Source organism: Pinus tabuliformis, chromosome J (assembly GCF_031772625.1).
Source record: "Pinus tabuliformis cultivar Carrire ecotype Pingquan chromosome J, CPIR1, whole genome shotgun sequence".
NCBI lineage: Eukaryota > Viridiplantae > Streptophyta > Pinopsida > Pinales > Pinaceae > Pinus > Pinus tabuliformis.
In genome coordinates this window covers 657,130,387-657,158,175 of record NC_142295.1, presented here as the reverse complement: position 1 = coordinate 657,158,175, position 27,789 = coordinate 657,130,387, and the positions used below count along the sequence as shown (strand labels likewise).

Here is a 27,789-nt window from a genome sequence, read left to right as displayed (position 1 = left end):
GCGCAAACCTAACCCACAATGTGAGGGGTAAAATAAGCTTCCCCACCCAACTAACTAAAATCTAAAATAAATATTAACTAACTAAAATCTAAAATAAATATAAACTAAATGTGAACAACTCTAAAATAAATGTAAACTAAATGACCAGTAATACCATAACCCCTCGAACCATTAACTTTAAACACAATTTTTGCTAAAATAAAGATGAAATAATGTTCTCCTTTCTTCTTTTCTTCTTCAATGAAACAGAGTTAAATAATCCCCCGAAACTAGTCGGGTCTTGCGTTTATTCGACACCAGTTGGGTCTTCACATTTATTTACTGTATTGAATCAATATATTTCTTTGACGTTATAAATACCAACGTATCCACTTGTTCATCTCTTTAGGTATGGATTTTCCATTCATCAAGCTGTGTGGGTAGTTGTGGAGAAATCGGTCGAATTTTGCTTGCGCTAGCGAAACCTTGACGTTATTTTGATTTGTACACGGTGAGTATTTCCCGAGATCTTTATAACACGGTTCTCTGCGACTCAGGATATTCCATATTTTCGTTTGGTTTCGTTAGATCTCGCAGGCGAATTTGTAATTTTCTTGGAAAGCCATTTATAGGATATATACTTTTTACTATCTGGCTTTGCTCCAGTGGCTATGCCGCTTGTTTCATTCACCAAAGTCCGGAATTCGATCCCTACAGCCGACACTGGTAATATAAATTATATTTTTATCAGGGAACCATTCCGGAGTCACTTGGCGCATAGCGAGCATATTGTTTATTTCTATTCATCGAGGGTTATTTAACATAGTTCTGTTTTCTGTTATTAGATGTCATTAGTATAGAGGTTTCTAATTTGTGCAATATCTGGATTAGGGTTTACAAATTTGGGTATAAAAATATATTAAAAATGCGACGGTCGGCATCTTGAAATATTTTTTTACCTTCCTTTCTCTTGTAAACTCGACTACATGTGGGATCTGATAACGTTTCAAGTTTTAACGTGCGCCAGTTTCGGCTGATCTTTAGAGCGTGTAAATGGCTGGGTTTGAAAGCACTTGCCTGATATTACATTCTTCTTCTGTAAATTTTCCAACCTGTCAATTGAGTTGTGATTATAAGATTAAATTTAGGAAGTCGTTCCATATATAACAATCTGAGTTCTGGATGCATTTCTTTCTCCCTTTTTCGTTATTGGTTGACTGTAACACGTATTACTACAGCTTTCTGAAAAATGTCGTTTGTTAGTTTTATTATATTTATTATTGCATCGAGAATACTCTCTGTACCCTGCGACCCAAACCCAGTATACCGAGAACTTGTCACGAATCAATTAACAAGTAAACAAAAATCAAACCAGAAAAATTAAATTAAATACAAAATAAATAAGTAGTTTTTGTGATAATATTAAAAGAATAAACCAGTTGAAATTCATTTTAAATCTGGAGTGATCCAGTATTCAGAAAGTACTAAGAAATTAACACAAGATATGAAATTAAATGATAAAAAAATTTAGATATGAGAAATTTTGTAATTTTTATTAAGAAAATAAAAATTACATTTTGTTGATACACCCAGTGTATATGCATATCGACGCAGAAACATTTCTGAAACAAAAAGTATACCTCTCACTCTAAGGGTTCTGTGTAAAACTTTGAACCTCATAGCAAAGGTCTATATGAAAGATATCAGATAAAACAAATGTCCATGATCAAAAAATATAAATTTAACATCTGAGATGGTAGTCAAAATGGGAACGAAAATAAACAGTGCATAAACAACTGACAATATTCTGAGCAGATCGGACTATGAGGAAAACCCCAGGCGGCTGGGCAAGAGGCTCCAGAAATGGTATGCAAGAATAAGAGAAGCTGGTACCCCACGGCCCTCAGAAATCTGCCAATGACCCTGTTCTAGATCCAAGGCCGATTTTAATAATCTGTTTGCAACCTGACTGCATTCTCTGTGTATATGAATTTGATCCCTTTTAATACTTGGATAGTTTCAGATTTAACATAGATGTAGATTGATTATTCCGTTTTATAATTTAATTTTTACAAAATGGATTTGTAGTATCATATCTCAGGTCAGAAGAAGATCCGAGTTTGTGCATGAAATGTTACACTTGGATTGATGTCCTGAACCTTACTAGTAATTAGTGGGGAATTTGATTAGATGAACGTTGTTAATGCCAGAGAGTTTATGCCCGGGTTCCTTAGGCTAAGATAACGACAGATGTGATTGTCGTTATGGCACAAGATGCATACGCAGTTGTCCTTTTAACATGAATTGGATTTGTGTGTTTTTTTTATCGACGCGTGGCAGAACTGATAAATCTATTGAAAATTCAGTGCGTTATATAGGCTAATATTGGTCATGTTTCAAAAAATGTTAAAATGCACGGTGATGCATTTCTAATCACTTTTTTTACCTCTGATAGAGTCGTGTAGCAAAGTTGATTTGTCAAAATGGAGAACCGGTGGTCTAATAGTCAAAATGGAATGAGTTCACGGGAAAAACGTCAGCGAGAGCGTGAAGAGGTAAAATTTCATTTTATGGTTTCTACGTCATTCATATATATATTTCAACTACTCGTGATTGTTAGTATATGATATATATATTTTAGCCAAATGGTATTTCAACCTACTAACCCCTCATGTCATGTTGGCCACACAATTTGCGATTCAATTGTTGCTTGTTTGCCCCATCTTTAGGTTCCCCATACTGTTAAAAAGGGTCCAAGGCCTTTGACATATTTGCAGTGGAAATGGACAGCTTCAAAATTCAATCCCAAGGTACTAAAAACACAAAAAAATGGCATTAAACCCCCACGAGACAAAAATAACAGCCTATTCATTTAAAAATCAAACTTTAGAAATTTAGATTAGATTATTTGCAATGAAAAATGCCAATAAGAGGGTTTATTAAAAAATAAAATCAAGCTTGCTATCCCATCATAGAAAAAACCCTTACATTGTTTTATGGACATGAAAATCATGACAGAATGACAAAAAAAGAAGTCAAATGTATTCAGGCAAGGAGACAAGCAAGCATGCCTGAATCTATGGAAAAATATCATTAACATAGTGAGATTTAAGAACATACCTGTGAATGGAAGATGACAACTCTGTTTGGCTGATTTGGCAAATGAACTTGAACCCTTGCTCCACTAAAAAAACTTTGCTGGTGATGATGATAGTTGGTTGGCCCTCAACCCCTCATTGAAGATGACCACAAGCTTTCTTCCTTCTCCAACAGCACACGAACAGAAACCCTTAAACCTTGCAGTTCCACTGGCCCCACAATTTTTTGTATTGTGGTGCGAGGTTTCTGCAGAACTCATGACTTTTTCAAAGTGCAAAAAATCATGATTTTTCAGTGAGCGTTGAGTGTCGTGATTTTTCGTAACATTGGAAAAAAATCGCTGACTCGCCAATGTTATCACACAATGCTGAAAGCCGTTACAACAATATACTCAATATGACCTCACCATATTACTTGCAGGAATTAAACTTGGGTGAGAAAAATAATAATCATTCCTCCCAACCACCTGGCATAAACCCAAGATGAAAAAACTCAGTTATCTTGTAAGTTGTAACCTTTAATACATCTATCTACAAGACTGCACTATTTTAATGCGTCAACAAGTTCATTGCAAGTGGACAGGTTAGGGGAAGGAATAAGCAATGACTTCTTGTCAAACATTATCTAATTTGAGCCTCAATGATAGATTTTATTGTACCTTAGAATACCACACAAATTAATTTGTGTTTGTCGCTGTTCTCTGGTATCATATGACTTTTACAAAATTCTGAATTGTTTTTCTGATATTACCACTAGGTTTGCTTTCTTTTTGGCATTCTCTTTGCTGGATTGAAAACAACTTTGAAAGGGTGTGCATGTGCCGATTGAAAATTTTCTTATTAACATTGTGTGAAAAATGAAGTGGACAGCTGCTGGCAGGATTGGGAGTGCTAGTAAGTACTTTTTATATTGCCTGTTAAAAGTGGGACTCGATGGTTTTACAAAGGGGGGACTCGTGATTGATAAAACTATGTTGCTTTTGTTGGTGTCTCCGTTTTTTTTGTGATCCTTTTCTTTTTTATGGTTCTAATTGTGTTATATGGTGACTGGTCTGTAGGCATATGAAGCATCTCTTGTTGAGGATCTGGGTGAAGATTTCCGTTTGCCTATCAATCATAGACCGACTGAAAATCTAGATACTGACAATTTGGAGCAGGCATCTGTAGACACACAGTTAACATCCTCAAATATTGGATTCAGGCTATTGCAGAAAATGGGATGGAAAGGGAAGGGTCTTGGCAAAGAGGAGCAAGGTTCTTTCTTTTTGGTTCTCCAGATGTTTGCAACTTTGCATTATTACCACTGGTGTTGTGGAGCTCATAGAATTTTTTTTCTGTAAGATGTTATTATGGTTATGGCTTTTCATTTATGTGTTTGAACTTTGAATGGTTACAGGTATTACTGAACCCATAAAAGCAGGGGTACGTGAAGCAAAGTTGGGAGTTGGAAAACAAGAACAAGATGATTATTTCACTTCCGAAGAAAACATTCAAAGAAAGAAGCTAGAAGTTGAAGTGGAAGAGACTGAAGAGCTGACAAAGAAACGTGAGGTATGTTCCTAGCAGTAGCATGAGCCATATACCCTATATTGTGGTCACCTTACAGTTGTTCGTAGCTTCTCTTAGTAGTCAATGAATGTCTTATTTTGGAACTATATCTAAAAGCAGAATGCAGCTATAGGCCATATGTGAGAATGTCTTTTCAAGGGGACATCCACTTTGGAGGGTCTCTTGCGCATTTGTTGCGGTTTTTATTACCTGGTGGCTTCTCCTGCCTGCTTCGTGCACATGATGAAAATCCAGGTTGTAGCAGAGCGTGAGCAGAAGATCCAGTCTGAGGTGAAGGAAATACGTAAGGTGTTCTTTTGTGAGCTTTGCAACAAGCAGTACAAGTTAGCAATGGAGTTTGAGGCACATTTAAGCTCATATGATCACAATCATAGGAAGGTAAGCTTTCAAATTGTAACCCTGTTTATTTTGGTTATATAAACCAATGTGAGGCAATCAATGGCCAGTTTTGGATGTAAGGATATCACGGATCCAAGCCTGAAGACAAAGCAGGCACACTTAGTTGGACCATACTTTGAGTGGGTGATTTGATTATTATTTTGGATGCAGCGCTTCAAGGAAATGAAGGAAATGTACTCTGGTAGTAGTCGTGATGACAGGCAAAAGCGTGAGCAGCTTCGGCAGGAAAGGGAAATGGCTAAATTTGTTCAGATGTATCCTTTAGATAATTGTTGTGGAATGCTTGACGCGTCTTAGAAATGTATTGTTCATATCAATTCCCTCTTTCTTTGGATTAGAGGTCTTTAACTATTTTTTAGTGCGGATGCCCAAAGGTCACAACAGCAACAAGAGGACTCTCGTTCTGTCCCAGCCTCTGGCACAGAAAGAACTGCAACATCTCTTGCAGTACAGGATCAGCGAAAGACATTGAAGTTTGGCTTTGCAACGAAGGCTGTTCCTTCCAAGGTGGCTCCAAATACACTGTTAATTTTGCATAATATGCTTTTTTTTCTTGTTAAGATGTTTCTAGTTGACATGCTAGTTAAACTCGGAACTTTACACTGTTGATTTTGAGGCTGCTTTATACGAACAGTCAAATTTAGTTAACATGTGTGTTCACTTATAATTCAGTCCAGTTTACTGTTTATGAAGTTTAATTGATTTTGTTAATCAAGTGAATGTTTCTGAAAGTTGCTTCAAGATCTTTTCTAGCTCAAACAACACACCATAACTTCCTGGTATTTGTTTGTGTTTTCCATTTAACAAAGATTTTCCACTAAGTTGGTACAGAGTACTCATTGTATACAAGACCGAAATTACAGATCTGTGCCTCGTCTTGCATCCTGTGAATAACTAGTTTAGGGTCCCTGAATGCTTGAAAACTTTGGATATTCTTTGCAATGGCTAATTTCATAAAAGCATACCGAGCAGTAAGTTCTGCCAAGTTGTTGGAACGATTCTCAATGTTTGCCTTTCCATAAAAATAGTGGCTGCCTCGCCTGGTCCAAGAAACTCCGAGGGCTGTGCTGATTGATTGGCCCAAATTGCCACCATGTGTGGAGGGGAGACCTTATCTTTAAAGAGTCTTCTGTTTCGAGTAATCCAAATTCCCAAGACACTACCAGTGGCAGTGCCCTATACCTTTTTAGTCCTGGCTTATCTTCCATAGCTTCCTATATAACTAGGTAATGTCATTCTGATGAACCTCTAGAAGAGAAATATAGCACACTCTAGCAGTGTATTGTTTGCCATTAGAATTGAACAATGAAAATCCACATCAACTCATCCTGTCCATCCCTGATCCATATATGTGCAGAATTAAGCTGAGGAATGAATTGAATCCAAGAATCGATCCATAAATTATCAAGTTTCAAATCCATCGCTGAAAACCATCCTTATTGCCAAATTGAAGTGGTATTCCTTTGACAACTTTATTGAGGGTACAAATACCCCATTCCTGAACATGTCCAACTAAATTATCGGGCAAGAAGACATCATGTTTGCAACCTACACTTGCATCCTTTCCAATGGGAATCATCAAACTAGATCTGATCCATCAAGCCAAATGTTTGTCAACCATTGAGAAAGTGCTCTCTATTGATTTGAGGAGTTAGCTGTTGACTTGTTGGGAGATCGAATCCAAGCACAAATAGTCCAAGACAAAGTATAGTTTGCTATGAGTATTTTTCTCCATAGACTATCCTAGGTGAGAAAGACCCATAAGGATTTACCAGCCAACGCTTTCTCAAAATCCTCAATTTTTTTTTAAACCCCAACCCTCAAATTCCTTGGGGAGGGCAATATGCAACCAACAAGCAAGATGAGACCTTAGGTTCTTTTGTGGAAGCTTAACTTGCTCCTCCTTCGACATACTCATAGCATTGGAAATTGAGATATCACTAATGATAAGTCTAGAATTGGGTTGAGTGCAATTGTCCACATGAAATGCTTCCCCCATCATTTGGCTATGACTCACTTACATATTGGGGAGCAATAGGAAAAACCCTAGAACTGACCAAATCATTCCCAGAGAAACTATTGCTGCAGTCGTCCCAGAGCCATCCTTACAACACTCAAATGTCCACATTATGAGTTCCTTCATTACTAGGATTTTCACCTCCTGCTGATGGGGAATGAAAGGATGGGGGCACTTTGCCATCCAATGGCCCACAACATGACATATAACAATAGAAAGGAACATCCAGATAGTCTAACATTTGAGTGTATGGCATATTACTGTTAACAAATTGGATAAATATTAATAAAGTTTAAACCTTGCATGTTGTTGATATCAACTAGAATTTCAATTTGTACCATTGATTGTAAATGGTTCTCCAAATAATTGAAATCCCCCAAACTGAAATTGTCAATAGCTTTAAACCAATCCTCTTTCCACAACTCCAATGGAAGATTTGGTAACTTGAAAACCTAACATGCTATGATCCCAGAATCACCTTTGATATGAGATTTTTGAATTTTTCTAACATCCTCTTCTCTTTGAAAAATGAATCCATAGCACCCCCTCGATAGACAATGACTAATGGGGTCATAACTCGGAATAGGCTCCCAATTCTATTGTATCCAAGAACTTAAATGGATCATGTTATTTCTTTGACCAAAAAACTTGTTTCCATCGTTTTGTGAAGGAAGTCTTCAACTTGGTTAGATATGTTCCCTTGGAATTGAATGGTCTTCCTATGCCTATGACCCTACTGTGGTGATGTTGTAATGGGAGTAGGACTATGCAGCACTTCTAATCCTACACCAGAGGCAATGAATCCACCACCTGTTGGCATTATGATACAGGTGTTGTCCTTGATGGCAACTCACTCAGAGGTATGATACAGGTTTTGTACTTGATGGCAACTCACTCAGATGACAGATCATAGTGCAGTAGGTCAAGAGAGAGATATACGCATGTTAACCTTGATGAAAGTGCGTATACACGGGGGTTAGCAGAACAAAATTTGCGTATACGTACACATGCAGGTTCACAGAAGGAAAGGCACGTACATGTTGGAAAACTAAGTTTTGGTCTGTGGTATTTGATCCGTAGTATTTAGTCCATGGTATTTTGGTACTGGTCCAGGGTATTTGGTCCGAAGTGTTGACCCCAGGTATTGGTTCTACATGGTTTTGGACCATGGTATTGAGAGAAGCCTAAACCTATATAAGGAGAAGATCATTAGGCCAAGAGGGTTGCAAGAGTGCAAGTGATGAATATCTGATGAAGTGTGAGATCTAGTACGCTGGTTATGGGTTTGTGATGCTTTGCTTGATCTGAACCAAGGATGCACCCATGTGAATGATGATGAAGGATGGATCGAGATCTTAAGGCTTGGAATGTTTTATCATTATATGGTTTGATTATGGATAGACTAGATCTGAATTATTGACGCATGTTTATTCTGTAAATGTTATGCTCTGGGTATAATTGATGTCTGGAATAGCTGCAAAGTTATAAGTTAGAATTTGCAGATCTGTACGCGAGTTCGCTTTGGTAAAAGCGCGTATACACGCAGGTTGGGTTCATCAGGGTAGCGTATGCAGTATGAAGTATGATATTCTAAAGTTGCAGTTGGATCTGATTGTTATTGCAGAGTTTTGTTGTCTGTTTTGTGTTCTGGTGATTGTGCTGTTGACAGGGTTTCAGTGTTTCAGTATTGGGTGATTCAAAGATCGACGATGCAGGTTTAGTTGATGGGTGTTTTGCAGTGGTGATTGATTTTGTGCTTCAATGTTGTTGATGGGTCCAGTATGAAAATTGGATGAAACGTGGCCTTCAGATTATGGTGTTGTGCTTCAGGAGTATCCAGTATGAAAATTTATGAAACGTGGTCCTTGGAGGAAGAGAGAAGATCGTAGCCTTTTGTAGGCCGGCGCCTACGTACTGGTAAACATATCGGCCAGTACAAGAGCCAGGGGGTTGGAGCTCCCTTCCAGTAGCATCTGGAAAACGAGTGAAGGTTGGAGCCTTCAGTAGGCTGGCACCTACGTACTAGTAAATGGATCGGCTAGTACAAGAGCTATGGGGGTTGTAGCTCCCTTCCAGGTGAAGTTGGAGAATGGGAGAAGGTTGTAGCCTTCTGCAGGTAGAAGCCTGTGTACTGGTATAAGACTGCACCAGTACATAAATATTGTAAAAAGTTGTTTCTTATTAAAGGAAGATAGAGACGAATTGTATCTGGTGGTTTTCACCCACATTGGGTTTCCACCTTATGTCATGGTGTTCATGTGTGCTCCTTATGTGTGATGATCTGTTTTGTTTTATTGCACCTGTTTACTGTTAATATGGTTAATAATTTTTTGATGCACTCATTGAATATCAACTAACTGAATCATAAGTTTACTGGATATAGGCTAGTTGCATTAAACACAGTTGCATATATACGTGCATTAAACACAGTTGCATATATATGCGGGTATCCTTAACTGAAGTAGCGTATATGAATCTGAGTATGAAAACGAAAAGATTATTGATTTGCTAACACTGGTGCACCCCCCCTCAGTATTATTTTCAACAATTGGAATCAGAGCAGGTCCTTTGGTAGAAGCTTGATCGCTTGAAGGAGATTTGTAGAACAATGGGAAAGAAAGTGCGTCAAAAGAAGAAGACAGCTCAAAGGAACAATGACAGCCTGCCGTTGAGTGGAAGCAAGTATTCAGATCCTGAATCACCTCAGATTGAAGATGGACAAGCAAATGAAGCATTAGATAAAATCATAGATCAACAAGATCTACCTAGGAAAAGGGAGAGTGCCCTCAAAGAAGAAATTATCAACTTAAAAGCTTAGCTGGAATGTGCCTTCAGAGTTCGTCAAATGCTGCAGGAGCTGAATGAAGAACAAGAAAAGGAGATTCTCAAACTAAGGCAACAAATGGAAGAAGGAAGAAAGTCTGAGGAAATTTTGAAGAAGCAATGTCTGGAAAAGGAAGAACAACATCAGGTTGAGGTAAATATCTTGAAAGGTAAATTAGAAGAAAAGGATAAACTATTACGATTTCAAGACAGTACTAAGATTTTGGATGATATTCTTAGTAGTCAAAGGTCGCCTGCTATCAAAACTAGTCTTGGTTTTTATGAATCTGCTGAAGGTGAATCTAGCTCACAAGGTGAGGCAAGGAACTCTAATGAGAAATCTAAAATGATCAACAAGGGGAGATGAGCGGACAACCCCGTCAACAGCCAAGGAAAGAAATTCCTCAAAGAAAATCTTTTGCTCCTAATTGTGGAAGTGATAGACGATTATTTCCTCCGATGAATAATGTTGAATGTTATGTATGTCATAATCTTGGACATGTCGCAGCCAGATGCAGAAGTAGAATGGTTCAAGACTGTCACACAGAAAGATCATCACGTTCTAGGTACTTTAAGGGATATTGTTTTGCTTGCAATATGTTTGGTCACAAAGCCATTGACTGTTTTAGGAGGAATATGAAATATGTAAGATGTTATGCATGCAACAAGCCTGGACATATAGCAAAAGAATGTAGGACAAGATTGTGGACATCATACCAAAAGGAGAAAACATCATCATAGTTGAAGATATGGAAGAAAAAGGAAGTACAGCCAGAAAGATGTGGCATAGCAGAGTACACAGACATGACAAACTCAGAGGAAGCTGAAAGTGTGGAACATCAGTGTTCTAAAACTCATATGCAGGTTTCATGAAGACAAGTCGTGTATATACGCGTGTTAGACGCTGCACAGTCGCGTATATGATGTTCTGAAGAAAAGCAGCAGTACAGAAGTCTGATATGGTTCAGTCACTGTTTGATGATCGTATGACACAGGTTCAGGGGGAGCATATACTTCTAATAATGCATTGTTGGCATTATGGTTAGAAGTCTTTGGTGATGATGCTTATGTGGCTAAATGATACATCTTGCTGGTTGGTCAAAAGAATGGTATTGCAGGTTACTGAGCTGGATGCTGATGCTTATGGTGCAGATCATATATGGTGTATGATAGTTGCTGATGACTATCATGGTCTTGATTAGATTGTTGGTCTTTGATTTGTAACCCCACTATGCATAGGATGGATGATGTAATGTTTCTTATTTTTGAGTCATGTATAAACATTTGGTATATCCCCACTTGGTTGGGTGGATGAGTCAAAATGGTGTATCCCCACTTGGTTGGGAGATTGATGTATGTATAGAGTCATGTTATGCTTTTGCAGACCTTGCATGTGCTTAGGGGGAGCATGGATGGATTGGTACATCTTGGCATGTACAAAGGGGGAGCTCAATCAGAAACTTCAGCATGTACTCAGGGGGAATATGGACAGCAGAATGTATATCAAGGAAGAGAATATCTTGGTCCGCCCTTTTGCCCTTAATGTCAAAAGGGGAGAGTGCCTTGGTGTGGTTGTTGACATCAAGTCCAAAGGGGGAGATTGTTGGCATTATGATACAGGGGTTGTCCTTGATGGAAACTCACTCAGAGGTATGATACAGGTTTTGTCCTTGATGGCAACTCACTCAGATGACAGATCATAGTGCAGCAGGTCAAGAGAGAGATATACACATGTTAACCTTGATGAAAGTGTGTATACATGCGGGTTAGCAGAACAAAATTTGTGTATACGTACACACGCAGGTTCACAGAAGGAAAGGCGCGTACATGTTGTAGAACTAAGTTTTGGTCCGTGGTATTTGGTCCGTAGTATTTGGTCCATGGTATTTTGGTGTTGACCCCAGGTATTGGGTCCGAAGTGTTGACCCCAGGTATTGGGTCCAAGGTATTGGTTCTACATGGTTTTGGACCATGGTATTGAGAGAAGCCTAAACCTATATAGGGAGAAGATCATTAGGCCAAGAGGGGTGCAAGAGTGCAAGTGATGAATATCTGATGAAGTGTGAGATCTAATATCCTGGTTATGGGTTTGTGATGCTTTGCTTGATCTGAACCAAGGATGCACCCATGTGAATGATGATGAAGGATGGATCGAGATCTTAAGGCTTGGAATGTTTTATCATTATATGGTTTGATTATGGATAGACTAGATCTGAATTATTGACGCATGTTTATTCTGTAAATGTTATGTTCTGGGTATAATTGATGTCTGGAATAGCCGCAAATAGTGTTGCGGGGGAGTGCCCCCCCTTCGAACCCGCTCCCGAAGCGCGCTCCGGGCGGGAGCGGCTCGGGAGCGGGAGCGGCTCGGGAGCGCGCTCCCAAAATCGCTCCCGTAAAAAAATTTACGCTCCCTGGTCTGTTAGGGAGCGATTCAGAGAGAGATCGCTCCCGCGCTCCCGGAGCGTTTTTAATGCCCGGGAGCGATCGGGGAGCGATCGCTCCCTGATCGCTCCCGGACATTAAAAAACGCTCCGGGAGCGATTTCAGACGGGTCGGGAGCGGTTCGGCGGAAAAAAAATCCGTCGGACCCGAAATTTCAAAATTTTTTAGAATTTTTATTTTATTTTATAAGCCCAATGGGCCAAAAAAATTTCATTTCAACTTCATTGAGCAAGAGATTGAGAGCTGGAGCAAGAGCAAAGGAGCAAGGAGCAAGGAGCAGGAGCAAGGAGCCAGAGCTGAGGAGCGAGGAGCAAGTGCCAAGGAGCGAGGAGCAAGCCTGCAGAGGTAAGTAACTTAATCATTTAGTTAGTTTAGCTAGTTAGGTAGTTAATTTGGTTAGTTTAATTTAGCTGTTTGAGTTTAAAGATCATGTATTTAAATTAAATTAATAAATTAAATGAATTAATCCCAATAAACTAAATTAATTTGCAGATTCAAGACTCAAACCCTACAAACATCAAACAACATGGACCTGGGGATATTTATTGGCATTTTCCTCTTCCTGGTCCCTTTTATGGTTATTATGGTGGTGGAGAGTAGGAAACGGAGGGGGCCTGAAACTAAAGAGGTGGATGAAGAAGCCGGAGGAAGTCAAATGGGTGAAAACCCCAGTGAGGAGGAGGTGGAGGAGGGTGAACATGACCCTCAAAAAACTAAACAAGACCAAACTCCATTGTGGAAATATGTTCACAGGGCTGAAACAGGGAGAGGGGGTGGAACCACTAAATTTCATTGCCCCCATTGCAACACTGATTACACAGGCTCATACACCCGTGCTAGAAGACACCTCTGCGGGAAAAGGCCATGGGATGGAGAGAAACAAATAGGAATCAAAACTTGTGCAGCGGTGTCAACAGCAGATAGAGCCAAATACATAAAGGAAGAGGAGGACGCCCAATACAGAACAAAAAGATCAAGGGGTTTCTTTGAACCAATCTCACCATCACAAAGAACTCCTTCAGCATCCTCCCAAGGCAGTGGATATGGACATGGAGGCACAGGGTCATCATCTTTAAGGCGTAGAACCATATCAGATTTCCTTGATGAGGGGTGTAGGAATGATGTGGATTCAAAAGTTTACAGGTTCCTCTATGCATGTGGGATACCATTCAATGTTCTACGCTCACTTTTCCCCAAGAGTTGTAGGGGGTTTTTCCAGGGTCACATTGACCAAAAATCTCAGTGTTTAAATGTGTTTTAATGACTGTTTATTACTGCTGATTTTTATTTCTGCAATTTCCAGCATTCTGTAAAATTTCCAGAATTTGTGTTTTCAGCAAATTTATTTTTTCCAGCTTGTTGAATGTATGGTTATGGGAAAGGGCATTTAACTATATGGGAGAAATAAGGAGAAACTGAAAACCGGGGTGGGAAATGAGAAATTTCTACATGGTATCAGAGCTGGAGTGCTGAAGGGCAGTTTGAGACAGCAAAAGAAAAAAAAATTACAGTTGCTGATTTTTCACTCAGAAAATTCCAGCAAGCTGATTTTTTCATAAACAGCAGTTTTATCTTTACTACAACAGTGCTATTTTTCAGTTTTAGGACAGCAGGATGTCATTGGGATTGAGGGTGGAGGATAGGTTGGATGGGCATACAAATTACAGTGTTTGGAAGGAGAGAATGCAGAGTATCTTTGAGGAGGCAGAAGTCTGGGATATCATGGTGCATACAGCACAACACCCTGTTGTTGTGCCTACTGATGCAACTCAGTTGACAGCTTATAATAAAAAGAACAACAAGGGTAAGAGGTTGATTCTAGACGGAATCAAAGACCATTGCATTCCTCATGTGAGAGGAAAGAGCAATGCCCATGAGATGTGGACAGCATTGTCCAATCTCTACCAAAGTACCAATGAGAATCGAAAAATGGTCCTGAAGGAGAAGCTGAAGAACATTAAGATGGGTAATGATAGTGCAGCTGGATATCTCACAAAGATTACCAATGTGAGAGATGAGTTGGCAGCGATTGGAGAGGCCATTCCACCCACTGAGTTGGTGCGGATTGCAGTGAATGGCCTCCCCCGTTCATGGTTGAACTTTGCTGATGGGGTTTGTGCACGTGAGACCCTTCCCACATGGGAGAGGTTTTGGGATGATTGCATTCAGACAGAGATCAGGAAAGGACAGCTTGGGGCAGCCAAGCCAGTTGAGCAGGATGAGGACGTAGCACTGGTGGCAGGAGGCAAGAAAGGCAAAGGGAAGAAGCAGGCTTCCACAAGCGGTGGTGGGGGCAAAGGCAAAGGTAAAGGTAAACAGGGGAACACACAGAAGGACTATTCCAAGGTGAAGTGTTGGAATTGTCAGAAGATGGGACACTATGCAGTTGTGTGTCCGGAGAAGAAGAAGAAGAAGGGGAAGAACCAGGACGTGGCAGCTTCAACAGAGATTGAGGACTTTGCAGGTCGTTTTGACCGGGAGTTTGCGTTCACTACTTGTGAGTCCTCTAGTGCAGGATCACCTGCCACACAGGTTCAGAGGGAGCATGCTTTTCCCTCGATTAGTGGAGCATCTTCAGGTATCTGGTATGTGGACAGTGGGGCTTCACGTCACATGACAGGAGTCCGAGAGTACTTCTCAGAGCTTTCAGAGAGTGGCACTGATATTGAGGTAGTACTCGGTGATGACAGAGTTGTTAGAGCAGTCGGGGTGGGGACAGTGACATTTCAGAGGGAGTCCAAACCTCCCTTGAAGGTGTCAGAGGTTCTTTATGTGCCAGGGATGAGGAGGAACCTCATATCCGTCTCAGCTTTGGAGGACAGAGGATATGAGGCACTGTTCAGGGAATGACAGGTGTTGATGTATCCCAGGGGCACTCCAGCTGATTCAGCTAGAGTGATAGGTGTACGCCATGCAAAGGTGTACAAGTTTGCATTCCAGCCCCTTTTGGCATTGAGCAGTAGTACCGACAGCAGAGCTAGCATTTCTGAGCTGTGTGAGATTTGGCACCGCAGGATGGGACACATGTATCATGGAGCCTTGAGGACATTGCGGGAGATCACTACAGGTGTGCCAGATTTCAGTACTGATCACTTTGATACTTGCAGAGGTTGTGCGATGGGCAAGTTTGCCAAATCCCCTTTTCCCAGCAGTGACAGCAGAGCGACTGGGATACTTGATTTGATTCATTCTGATGTGAGCGGTCGGATGTCTCATGTTTCCTTGAGTGGATATGAGTACTATGTTTTATTCATTGATGACCACTCCAGGAGGACCTGGATTTATTTCTTGAAGACCAAGAGTGAGGTCTTCAAGCGATTTCAGGAGTTTAGAGCTCTTGTGGAGACACAGACAGGTCGGAAGATCAAGTCCCTGAGGTCGGACAATGGAGGAGAGTACACCCTTGGAGAGTTTGTTGACTATTGTGTGGAGGCAGGCATTAGGAGGGAGTTCACTGTTCCTTACAACCCCCAGCAGAACGGGGTTTCAGAGAGGAAGAACAGATCCATCATAGGGGCTGCCAAAGCCATGTTACATGATCAGGGGTTGCCATTGTTCTTGTGGGTAGAGGCCTGCAACACAACTGTTTACTTGCAGAACAGGAGTCCGCATCGTGCCTTAGGGCACATGACTCCGGAGGAGGCTTTCTCTGGGAAGAAGCCTGATCTTGGTCATCTTCATATCTTTGGATGCATTACATACTCCTATATACCCAAGGAGAAGAGGACCAAACTAGAGCCCACCACAGAGAAGGGTATCTTTGTGGGCTACAGTGAGACCTCAAAGGCCTTTCGGATTTACATTCCTGCACAGAGGAGAGTTGTTGTCAGACGGGATGTGAAGTTCGAGGAGGACAGGGCCTTTAGGAGGTCACAGGAGTTAGAGTATCTGGATCAGCCAGACCCTCAACAGCAGTTGAGTCAGTCGCAGGGATCCAGTGGGCAGGGATCAAGAGGATCCGGAGGTACATCTATGAGGATGTCAGGTCCATCAGTGAGGAGTGGCTCGCCGAGCCAGAGGGGTGGTGCTCTGGGCAGCATGCAGAGCAGTTCACAGAGCAGTTCACAGAGCAGTTCACTAGGGAGTCCACTGATGGACAGTTCACACGGTACCTCAGCTTCTACAGGTTCAGGTGCAGGCAGGAGGACAACAGACAGACAGTCAGGAGTTCAGGCTACTGATGGTGATGAGGAGGAGGAGTTTCATTCTCCTATGGGAGAAGCATGCTCAGGGAAGAGGAAGCCCAAGTGGCTTCAGGACACCTTGAGAGATGCCACATCTGTTGCTGAGCCGAAGAGGCCGGTCAGAGAGAGTAGACCACTTGAGAGGTTTTGTAGTTATATGGCGATGGTTACCAGCATCCTTGACTTTGAGCCTTCTAGCTATGAGGACGCAGCTAGCCAGCAGGTCTGGAGAGAGGCCATGCAGGAGGAGTATTCTTCTATCATGAAGAATGATGTTTGGGAGGTGGTGCCGAGGCCTGAGGGCAAATCCGTGGTTACTTCCAGATGGCTTTACAAGGTAAAGCATGCTGCAGATGGCAGCATTGAGAAATTCAAAGCAAGGTTTGTGGCTAGAGGGTTCTCCCAGGTAGAGGGAGTTGATTATGAGGAGACCTTCGCTCCCGTGGCTTGATATACTTCGATACGCTCCATTATATCGATAGCAGCAGAGATGGGTTGGAAGATCCACCAGATGGATGTGAAGACCACATTTCTCAATGGCTTCATACAGGAGGAGGTGTACATTGAGCAGCCACAAGGCTTTGAGGTGCATGGGAAGGAGTCCCATGTGTGCAGATTGAAGAAGGCCCTTTATGGCCTGAAGCAAGCTCCCAGAGCTTGGTACTCCAGGATAGATGCATACTTGCAGGGGATGGGTTTCACAAAGAGTGAGGCAGATCCGAACCTTTACTTTATTGTGATTGGTGAGGAGCCTCTCATTCTGGTGCTGTATGTGGATGACTTGATCATTACAGGTGCAGAGAGACTCATAGAGCACTGCAAGAGAGATCTTGCGGCGGAGTTTGAGATGAAGGACATTGGCTTGATGCATTACTTTTTGGGTTTGGAGGTGTGGCAGGAGGAGGGGCACTTCTTCCTGGGACAGGGGAAGTATATTGTGGACATCCTTAGCAGATTCCACATGGAGGATTGTAGACCCATGTCGACACCGATGATCACCAACTGGAAGAAGCTTCATGCTTCGGATTCCGAGTTGGTGGATCCCACATTGTACAGGCAGCTGATTGGTTCCTTGATGTATTTGGTCAACACTAGACTAGATATCTGTTTTGCAGTCAACACGATGAGTCAGTTTATGTGTGAGCCTAGGAAGGTTCACTGGGTGGCTGCAAAACACATTTTGCGGTACTTGCAGGGGACAGTGGATTATGGTCTGGACTACAGGCAGGGAGATGGAGTGAGATTGGCATGATACACTGATTCTGATTGGGCAGGTTGTGCTTCTGATAGGAAGAGCACTTCAGGGTGCTGTTTTGGGTTGGGTTCAGCAACAGTGTCATGGTTCAGCCGGAAGCAGCAGTCAGTAGCACTGAGTTCAGCGGAAGCAGAGTATATGGCAGCCAGTCTAGCTAGTTGTGAGGCCATCTGGCTTCGCAAGATGTTGTTTGGCTTATTTGGTCAGCCGTTGAGACCTTCAGTGATTTACTGTGATAATCAGAGTTGCATTAAACTCACGAAGAATCCAGTATTTCATGACAGGTCAAAGCATATCGAGATCAGATATCATTTCATCAGAGACTATGTTCAGAAGGGAGCTGTGAAGCTTGAGTATATTTCCACTGATGAGCAGGTTGCAGATATTCTTACCAAAGCCTTACCACGTGGCAAGCATGTCTACTTCAGAGACAAGATGGGTGTGGTGAGGAACACCTTCCTCGGTAAGAGGGAGTGTTGAAATTTGGTACCGGAGGACAGGTGGTTCCCTAAGGCTTTGATCTTTGGCCTAGGGAAAAGTGTCCAAAAGAATTTAATTTTTCTCCTGAAGTAACTTTATAATTTTTATAAAGTTAAATCTAATTTAAAAGTGACTTTAAGTGATAAAGTTACTAAGTCTAATTTTAAAGTGACTTTTATAAAGTCAATGAAAAATTAGAAAGGAAAAGTGACTTTGGAAATAAATGACTAAGTGGGTCTTTATTAAAGTGGGGTGAATTAAAAAATAGAAAGTGAGATTTAAATGAGCATTTAATCTCAGCCATTGATCTAAATCTATTTCAGCCATTGGATTTAGGGATCACCCAAAAGTCACTTAGGGTTGGGTTAAGGGAGGAAAAGGAGGAAAAAGATCATTCAATTCTTTCATGAGCAGATTGAGAGAAGGAGAGCAAGAGAGCAAGGGAGATTTCTGGGCGGAGTAACAGCAAAGCTGAAAGCGGAGTAACAGCAAAGCTGAAAGCGGTGTAACAGCAAAGCTGAAAGCGGAGTAACAGCAAAGCTGAAAGCGGTGTAACAGCAAAGCTGAAAGCGGAGTAACAGCAAAGCTGAAAGCGGAGTAACAGCAATAGCCGCGGTGTAACAGCAACAACAACGGTGTAACAACAACAGCAGCGGTGTAACAGCAACAACTGCGGAGTATCAGCAACGGTGTTTTAGCAAGGCTGAGATAAGTTGTAAAAGTCTGTTTGTTGATTTTTGCTGAACATTTCTCTCACTGTAAAAAGGCATTTTCCAGAAATAAAGAAGAGCTCTCAAACTGGTTTTCCCCAAGAGTTGTAGGGGGTTTTTCCAGGGTCACATTGACCAAAAATCTCAGTGTTTAAATGTGTTTTAATGACTGTTTATTACTGCTGATTTTTATTTCTGCAATTTCCAACATTCTGTAAAATTTCCAGAATTTGTGTTTTCAGCAAATTTATTTTTTCCAGCTTGTTGAATGTATGGTTATGGGAAAGGGCATTTAACTATATGGGAGAAATAAGGAGAAACTGAAAACCGGGGTGGGAAATGAGAAATTTCTACAAAATGATGCCCCTAAAGGATACAAGAGCCCTGGGTATGACAAGGCAAGAACTGTTGGCCTTGATCATGAAAAAGCAAAAATATCACATTCTTTGAATAAAATGACAAGTTCTTGGACTGACAATGGGGTGTCCATTGTATCTGATGGATGGACAAATGTAAAAGGCAAGCCATTGATAAGTGTTCTTGCTGTGTCCCGAAGTGGTCCCATCTTTCTAGCTGCACATGATTACTCAGACAAGTTCAAGACCGCTATCAACATTGCAGAAGCATTGCTTGAAACAATTGAGCGTATTGGCCAATACAATGTCATCCAAGTCATCACTGATAATGCTCCTAATTGTAAGGCAGCGGGAGCAATTATTGAGGATAAATACCCGAACATATTTTGGTCTGGATGTTTGGTTCACACATTGAACCTTCTGTTACATGATATTGTCAAAAACAAAAATGAACAATACCAATGGATTGGTGATTTGTACAAGAAAGGAAAAAAATGATAAAATTTATTACAAATCATAGCAATACCCATGGCCTTTTCCGCAGTCACTCGAGATTGGAGTTGCTGAAGATTGCGAGGACTAGATTTGGTAGCTATTACCTCACCTTCAGGCGCCTTTTGAAGGTAAGAGAGGCATTAGCTAGCATGGTATCAAGTCCACATTGGCAGGTGTTAAAGGAAAGGGCTACAAATGTAGCTGACATGGCAGGTTTTGAAACGGTGGAGGAGGTCGCTCTTGATGGGCAGTTTTGGACAACTGTGAGACAGGTATTGGATTTCACCAAGCCAATTTATAACATGATTCGGTTTGCAGACAAACCAGTGATTGGCGAGGTGTATGAGCAAATGGATACCATGTTGGGGGAAATAAAATACATTGTTCATAATAAAGATCCCAACTTGTACAAACTGATTCATGATTGTGTGTGTGAATGGTGGAATAGGCTTAACCTTCCACTACATTGCTTGGCGTATATCCTTACGCCGAAATACTACTCAGAATCTTGGTTGGGCAAACCTGCAGCAGGGGGTGGTGTTAGGACCAAACCCCATTTAGATCAAGAGGTAACTAGAGGATATCTGGAAGCATTAGAAAAGTTGGTGCCTTACAGGGAGGAATGTGCAGCTGTGCGCCTTGAACTAGGCAGATACTTCAGTGGCAGTGGTTTGTATGGTAACTTCCATGCAATGGACGACAAAGATAAATTTGATTCTCTCACATGGTGGGAAACATATGGCGGCCACGGACTTTTGCCAAAATTGGCAAAAAAAGTTCTTTCACAGGTTGTAAATTCTTCTTCTGCAGAGAGGTGTTGGAGCACCTACAGTTATATACATAATGTGAAAAGAAACAGACTCAACGAAAACCGAGCAGAAAGCTTGGTTTATGTGCACTACAACTTGAGGTTGTTGAGCCATTACTATGATCGGGCTAATGAATATCCCACATATAAAATTTGGGACAATCACCCTGAGGACGACAATTTGGAGGATGGCATTGTACATATTGAAGAACTAGAAGAGGAGCTTGTACGGGATGAAAATGAAGCAGCTGCAGCAGCCATGCCACCTCCACCTCCACCATCCAGTAGCAGTTCTCGGGGCCCGAGTCTTGTTCCATTGTTGTCGCCACCTCCATCGACACCCTCGCGTGGAGGCTCTAGTTCTGGTCGTCGGTCTGTGCGGGAGACTCCTAGAAGACCACCACGACCTGCTTATACTCCTGGAGACTCTCGTGGCAAGGGCCACTTGTAGATTTACAGTTTACTTGTCTTTTTTAGTTTCTATTAGACTTTGGTTTTCATAACTGTTGAGTTTTGAGTCCTTGACTCTTGACTCTTGACTCTTTCATATCATTATGACATTATGATATTTTTTGTAAACATTATATCACTATGACAATGAAAATTTGAAGTTTGAAGTTGGGCCTTGGCAATTATAACTCATTGGTAATGATTGTGAATTATGAATATGATGCTTTGTGAAAGACTAAAGTTGTTTCATTTCATCTCATTATTCATGTTTCATTTTATAAATTTTTAACATTTCATATCATGTTAACAGTTAGAAGTTCGGACTTAGAAATATCTTCGATATTACTTCTTGTAATGGTTAAACTGGCTTACAAGTACAACTTGTTACTTTGGTGATCAATGATGATAAATGTTATTGAATTTTCAATTCTGAAAGCTTGAAGTTGAAACTTTAATATTGAATTTGATGAATCATGATTTATAAGACTCATGGACATGGTTGATGACGATTATAATTTCTAGATGATTGATGTGATATGGTTCAATGATCAATTTATGTTATTTTATGTTTTTTATGTCTATTTCATCATTCTACATGTTTTTGTTGACATATATGTATCAAAAATTAAAAAATATAAAATATATATATATATATATATATATTTAAAAAATCGCTCCCCGATTCGTTCCCAAACCGGGAGCTTCTGAAAATGGTCGCTCCCGCTCCTGCTTCCGCTCCCGCTCCCGCTCCCGCTCCCAAGTAACATTGGCTGCAAAGTTATAAGTTAGAATTTGCAGATCTGTACGCGGGTTCGCTTTGGTAAAAGCGCGTATACACGCAGGTTGGGTTCATCAGAGTAGCGTATACAGTATGAAGTATGATATTCTGAAGTTGCAGTTGGATCTGGTTGTTATTGCAGAGTTTTGTTGTTTGTTCTGTGTTCTAGTGATTGTGCTGTTGACAGGGTTTCAGTGTTTCAGTATTGGGTGATTCAGAGATCGATGATGCAAGTGTAGTTGATGGGTGTTTTGCAGTGGTGATTGATTTTGTGCTTCAATGTTGTTGATGGGTCCAGTATGAAAATTGGATGAAACGTGGCCTTCAGATTATGGTGTTGTGCTTTAAGAGTATCCAGTATGAAAATTTATGAAACGTGGTCCTTGGAGGAAGAGAGAAGATCGTAGCCTTTTGTAGGCCTGCGCCTACGTACTAGTAAGCATATTGGCCAGTACAAGAGCCAGGGGGTTGGAGCTCCCTTCCAGTAGCATTTAGAAAACGAGTGAAGGTTGGAGCCTTCAGTAGGCCGACACCTACGTGCTAGTAAATGGATCGGCTAGTACAAGAGCTAAAGGGGTTGTAGCTCCCTTCCAGGAGAAGTTGGAGAACGAGAGAAGGTTGTAGCCTTCCGCAGGTAGAAGCCCGAGTACTGGTATAAGACTGCACCAGTACATAAATATTGTAAAAAGAAGTTTCTTATTAAAGGAAGATAGAGACGAATTGCAGCAGGTGGTTTTCACCCACATTGGGTTTCCACCTTATGTCATGGTGTTCATGTGTGCTCCTTATGTGTGATGATCTGTTCTGTTTTACTGCACTTGTTTACTATTAATATGGTTAATAATGTTCTGATGCACTCATTGAATATCAACTAACTGAATCATGAGTTTACTGGATATACGCTAGTTGCATTAAACACAGTTGCGTATATACGCGAGTATCCTTAACTGAAGTAGCGTATATGAATTTGAGTATGAAAATGAAAAGATTATTGATTTGCTAATACTGATTCACCCCACCCCCTCCCTCTCAGTATTATTTCCAACACCACCCCAAGTTATGGGTGATAAATTGGGTGCAATAGGATGTGAGGTCGAACCCACCTTCCAAAGATTGTCAAAGTGATTGATTGTTGGAATGATGTGAGGTCCACACTAGTTTTCTCATAATGAGGCATGATCATAAAGAGATTTGTAATTAGAGATCTCGAGCATGCCACATCATGTGAGACTGTTAGAATCTGCCAGAGGTTAGGTGTGAACGTGCAAGAAGTAGTTTGTGACAACTTCTAGTGACCACTTAGTAAAAGTGGAAAATAGTACCATCTTGTAATCACTTAAATAAATGCAAGTGAAAGTCAATTTTCCAATATTCTTCTAGTATTTTCTTTTCTTTGTAGAAAAACACCCCTAATGTCATTAATATAAAAATGAGTGAATTTACATTTTGCATATACACTACAAGATTGTATTCATGTAATACCCCAACAGAGCAACGTTTTAAAAAAGCACGCCTGTGGATAATATTGAACAAAAAAGACACTACATTTTATCATCAACATCATCGAAAACTATATCGCCAAAAACAACTGGCAAAAATCTGAAATAGGCATAAAGCCAATCTATCCAAAGTGTGATGCTGGACGAGCAAGAAAGATATTCGTATCCATCCCAAACATAAGAATAGCTACACCACGACTAACAGGTGTTAGTTGCAACATCAAACAAAAATAGAGTTGTCCATGTGCATACAAAAACAGGGTTGTTCATGAAAATCAACAAAAGTTGACCTCTCTAGAGGAAACCTGAGAAACCAGTCAAAAGTTGCACCAGGAACCTGAGAAGCAACCTAGAAAGGTCGGATAAGAACATTGAACCAACCCTTAGGGCCCTCCTTAGCACCAAACCACAAACTAGACCACAACCAGACATAAATGGTCACGAAAACCCTGCTAACCACATTGTACCAATGAAACTCGAATCATTGCGACTAGAATGCTTTGACCCACCTCAGATTTGCACCACCATTTATTGCTTTTACACAGATCTGCCCACGACATGCACAAAATATGCCTATGGCCCAGGTTTGCGGCACCATATGTAGACCCAACTAGAGCACAAACATACCTAACTAGGTCAACCCCTAGTCAAATTCTAACCAACTATGAGGCACAAGGCTTCTCGTCTTGCCTCAACACAGGCTTGAGGCGCGTGACCCCTCCAACAATCACCAAACCAGGGAAACGACCCACATATCCACTAGAAAATGCTTAGGCAGGCCCAAAAGAAATGTAGACATTGAAGTGGGACATTGAGCCGAAGACATGGAGGGCTGTGACAAACCCTAAGAAAACATGTGAGAACACTTGAGAGAGGTAGAGACTTAGAGGAGGAGAGTGCATTTGAGAGGAGAAAGGGCAGATCCATTGTAGCAAATACCAAGATGGAATCTATATAGCAGTAGTATTGTATGGCTGTAGAATAGTAGTTGTTGCATTTCTTTCTTCAATAGCACCACACTTCTATTTCAACAAGATATGTTTCTCAGAGATGGCAACAACTAACCTTAGATTTGAGGATAGATTGGATGGTGCCTCCCCATTTTTTTCCATGGAAAGTCAGGGTGACATTGCTATTGGAAGAAAATACTCGTTGGGGTATTGTCAAGGATGTTGTGCCTCCACCTATAGACGAACAAGAATTGGCAAACATATAATAAAAAAGAAGTGAAGGGCAAGCAAATGATCTTGGATGATGTGAAGGATCACCTGATTCCTTACATATTTGAGAAGGCAATGATGAAGGAGATATTCAATGCCTTGGTTAGCTTGTACGAGAATGAGATGATTAACAAAAAGATGATAGTGGAACAAACTCATATTTGTAGAAATGACCAAATCATACACCATTATTATGACCAAATCACCTGAAGAAGATGATGTAAAACTGTGATCAACTTCCAGTGGTTGGAGACAAGGTTGTAGATAGAGAGTTGGGTGAACATGGCATTGGATGGATTCCCTACTTAATGGGAACCATTTGTCAAAGGTATTTGTGCTTAGGAGAACCTTCCTAACTTTTAGAGGCTTTGGGATGATTGTATCGAGGAGACTTGGATGGAGTCAAAAGTCAGCAAGCGTAGGAGAGAAATTGTAGACACAGAGTTGGTGAACATGGCATTGAATGGATTCCCATCTTAATGGGAACCATTTATCAAAGGTATTTGTGCTTGGGAGAACCTTCCTAACTTCCAGGAGGAGACTCAGATGGAGTCAAAGGCCAACAAGAAGGGTGGTGATGACAACCTAGCCCTAATTGCCCTTGAAGGGCAGAGGTAAATGACCACCAATATCTTTGTAATGACTAACAGGGAAAGACTGAGTAGTTAGCCTCACAAAAAGGGAACTATGAAGGTATGGAGCTAGCGTTTAATCAAGATCACCAAACCCTCCTTGTACCTTGATGTTAGTGGCATTGATTGTTGAACTCCTCTATCGTGACCCCAGTAAATGTACCCATCATTCAAACAAAATCTAGATTTGGCATGTTAATCTTTTTGTATTTAGGCAGTGATTTCGATGATATGCAGGTACGTGTTGTAGCGTGATTTTCTTGGGCCTTGGCATTTGCTGATTTATTCATGAATCTGTATTTGATTTGTATTTGTATTCTAATATAAATATATATTATATACATACATATACCGTTTCCCCTTTTCCTGATTTTTTCTTTGGGGGGTGGGGGGGTGTTGTCGGGGATGTCATGTTTCCAGCACGCTCCTGTTTCAAATATGTGCTTATGTTTCTCTGTACCATGCAACTTAGCTTCAAACTGATTGAGCTGACTCAGTGGGACTGGTTGTTTTCCTATTATCAAGGAGTGTGTACATGTGATTAACTCTATTGTGCATAGGTTAATATTAAGGAAATTGATTTTTTGGGTGCTACGATGTCTGTTGAATTTATTTTGTTTTTAAATATGAAATTATTAAATATTTAGAATGGAATATTGGAACATAACTTCATATTTTATTTCATCTTTTATATGTGGTTAGTTTAGCTTCTCTTAGGTTATTGAACTGTAATGTTTATCCTGCTTTTGGTGTTTTTATTTTAATTTCTTCCCTTTAACGGTCTCAGATTTCTCCAGCAAGTTTTTGTGATGGCCGAATACTTCGCTCGATAGAGTTGTTAATGAATGAAATATTAGAGTAGAGTTTGTTAGTTGAATATGTTTATTTAGTGATATGCTGATGGCGTGTTTAAACGTATGAAAAGCATTGTACTCCCGGTATCAAATTTAATGACAACTCATTATTTTTTCTTAATTTGATTTGACAGACTTCTTCAGGTGCTGCCTCCAAGAAAGCAAAAGTTCTTTCCAAAGTGTCATCAGTTTTCGGGAATGACAGTGATGAAGAATCGTAACTATTTGTGACAAAATTAATCGGATTTTCTTTAGATGTATATGGTATTCCATCAGTTGTGGTCCGCGGGGATGACAGTAACGAGGAGTTTTAATAACTCTCCCTGACAAGGATTTGTATATCCTCTTCAGATGTACATTGGGATTCTGAAGAGCCATTACTTCATTTGATTAATGTATTCTAGATGATTGCTCTTTATGATTTTTTTTTTGCCTTGACTGAGTTGTGCACAGACATTCGAAACTGATGAATTTGACACCAAGCACTTTGACAATTAGGTTGTGAAAGCCCCAAGAACATATGAAGCAAATGAATTTGAAAACAAACACTTTCATATGCTGTGAAGTATTGTATAAGGAGCCTTGAGGTATTTCCATGTCAATAGGTACTTGTCTTGAAATTGGTTACCAATTTGTTAGATGTTATTATTGCATTTGAATGCATTTATCTTGAAATTGGAACTGAGGCCTCTTTAGTATTTTTTGCGGAATCCTTTGGAATGGGTCAACTGTTTGTCCAACATTTGCCGAATCTTTTGGAATGGATCAACTGTTTGTCCAAGATATCTGAATGGTCATAGATAGTAATTGGTACTCTTCCCAGAGTAGTAGCTTGTAAAGGAATCTTTTAGTAAAGCTAGCCCCTTGATTTGGATGTTCGTGTTGATATTAGCTGTTTTTTCTAGATTTATAATAACTGTTTTGGAGAAATCTAACCATTATCAATCTTGAAACCAACATTTATATATTTTTATGCTTATTAATTCTAGGTTATATTTGTCCCTAGCTGACACTCCCAAATATGTTTGCATCATCTACACTCCTTCCAAACCAGCAAATAGCCTGCTTTTTATTCCTCGTCTTTAGGGTTCTATCTTAATTAAAAAGAGCTTCATGGTCCAATGTCCAATCAGTTATTTCTTTTAGAGTCTGTCGTGCTTCTATCAGACTTTCTGATTTGGAAGAAATGAGGTTGTTATCAGTTTGAGCTATATATGAATCTTATCATGATAATGATATTCATTGATGGAGAAGGTGGCATGACGATCCTTGATGGAGAGGTTCAAGTCCAGAAATAAAATATATCAAATTTAAAGAAAAAACTGATTATATATATATATATATATATATATATATATATATATATATTCCTTCTCATTTTATATACAGATAGATTTCAAAATCATTTTGAGTCCAGTAAGTTCTTTAATTAAAATTCAAGTAATATTTGTAATATGTTTAGCTATAATAATGAAATTTTAGGAGTTTAAATTAATTTTTCAATAGTTTATTATTTTTTTGGGTTCAAATTATAAACTAGTAACATTAAAATTTAATCATAGATGTAGATGTAGTATTTCTAAAGCTCATTGTATTAATAGTACTCAAAATTTGTAAAAATAACTTATGGCCAAACTTGCTTGTAAAATTTGACTTATATTTATATTAAAGTATTGAGTTTGTCTTTAAAAATATAAAAATGAGTATCTTTTTAAAATAAAATTTACTTACTTTTAGT

At 40.1% G+C, this 27,789-nt stretch overlaps 1 protein-coding gene across 2 annotated transcripts; it reads left to right on the top strand.

Annotated features, from left to right (window-relative positions):
- Positions 1-321: 321 nt before the first annotated feature.
- LOC149228613 (uncharacterized) lies at positions 322-26,605 on the top strand. 2 transcript variants are annotated; one of them, XM_089378289.1, is made up of 8 exons: positions 322-490; positions 2,435-2,534; positions 4,136-4,331; positions 4,474-4,628; positions 4,881-5,024; positions 5,196-5,299; positions 5,405-5,552; positions 26,186-26,605. In XM_089378289.1, exons 2-8 carry the CDS (start codon positions 2,463-2,465, stop codon positions 26,270-26,272), a joined length of 906 nt encoding a protein of 301 aa, XP_089234415.1. In that variant the 5' UTR covers positions 322-490; positions 2,435-2,462; the 3' UTR covers positions 26,273-26,605. The 2 variants fall into 2 exon arrangements, with proteins under 2 accessions (XP_089234415.1, XP_089234416.1); XM_089378290.1 differs by lacking the exon at positions 322-490 and adding an exon at positions 556-705.
- Positions 26,606-27,789: the final 1,184 nt, after the last annotated feature.

Coding starts and splice junctions, on each gene's coding strand:
- LOC149228613 (XM_089378289.1), top strand. CDS start 2,463: ATGGAGAACCGGTGGTCTAATAGTCAAAATGGAATGAGTTCACGGGAA. Junction 4,332..4,473: donor TCTTGGCAAAGAGGAGCAAG/GTTCTTTCTTTT, acceptor GAATGGTTACAG/GTATTACTGAACCCATAAAA. Junction 5,553..26,185: donor CGAAGGCTGTTCCTTCCAAG/GTGGCTCCAAAT, acceptor TTGATTTGACAG/ACTTCTTCAGGTGCTGCCTC.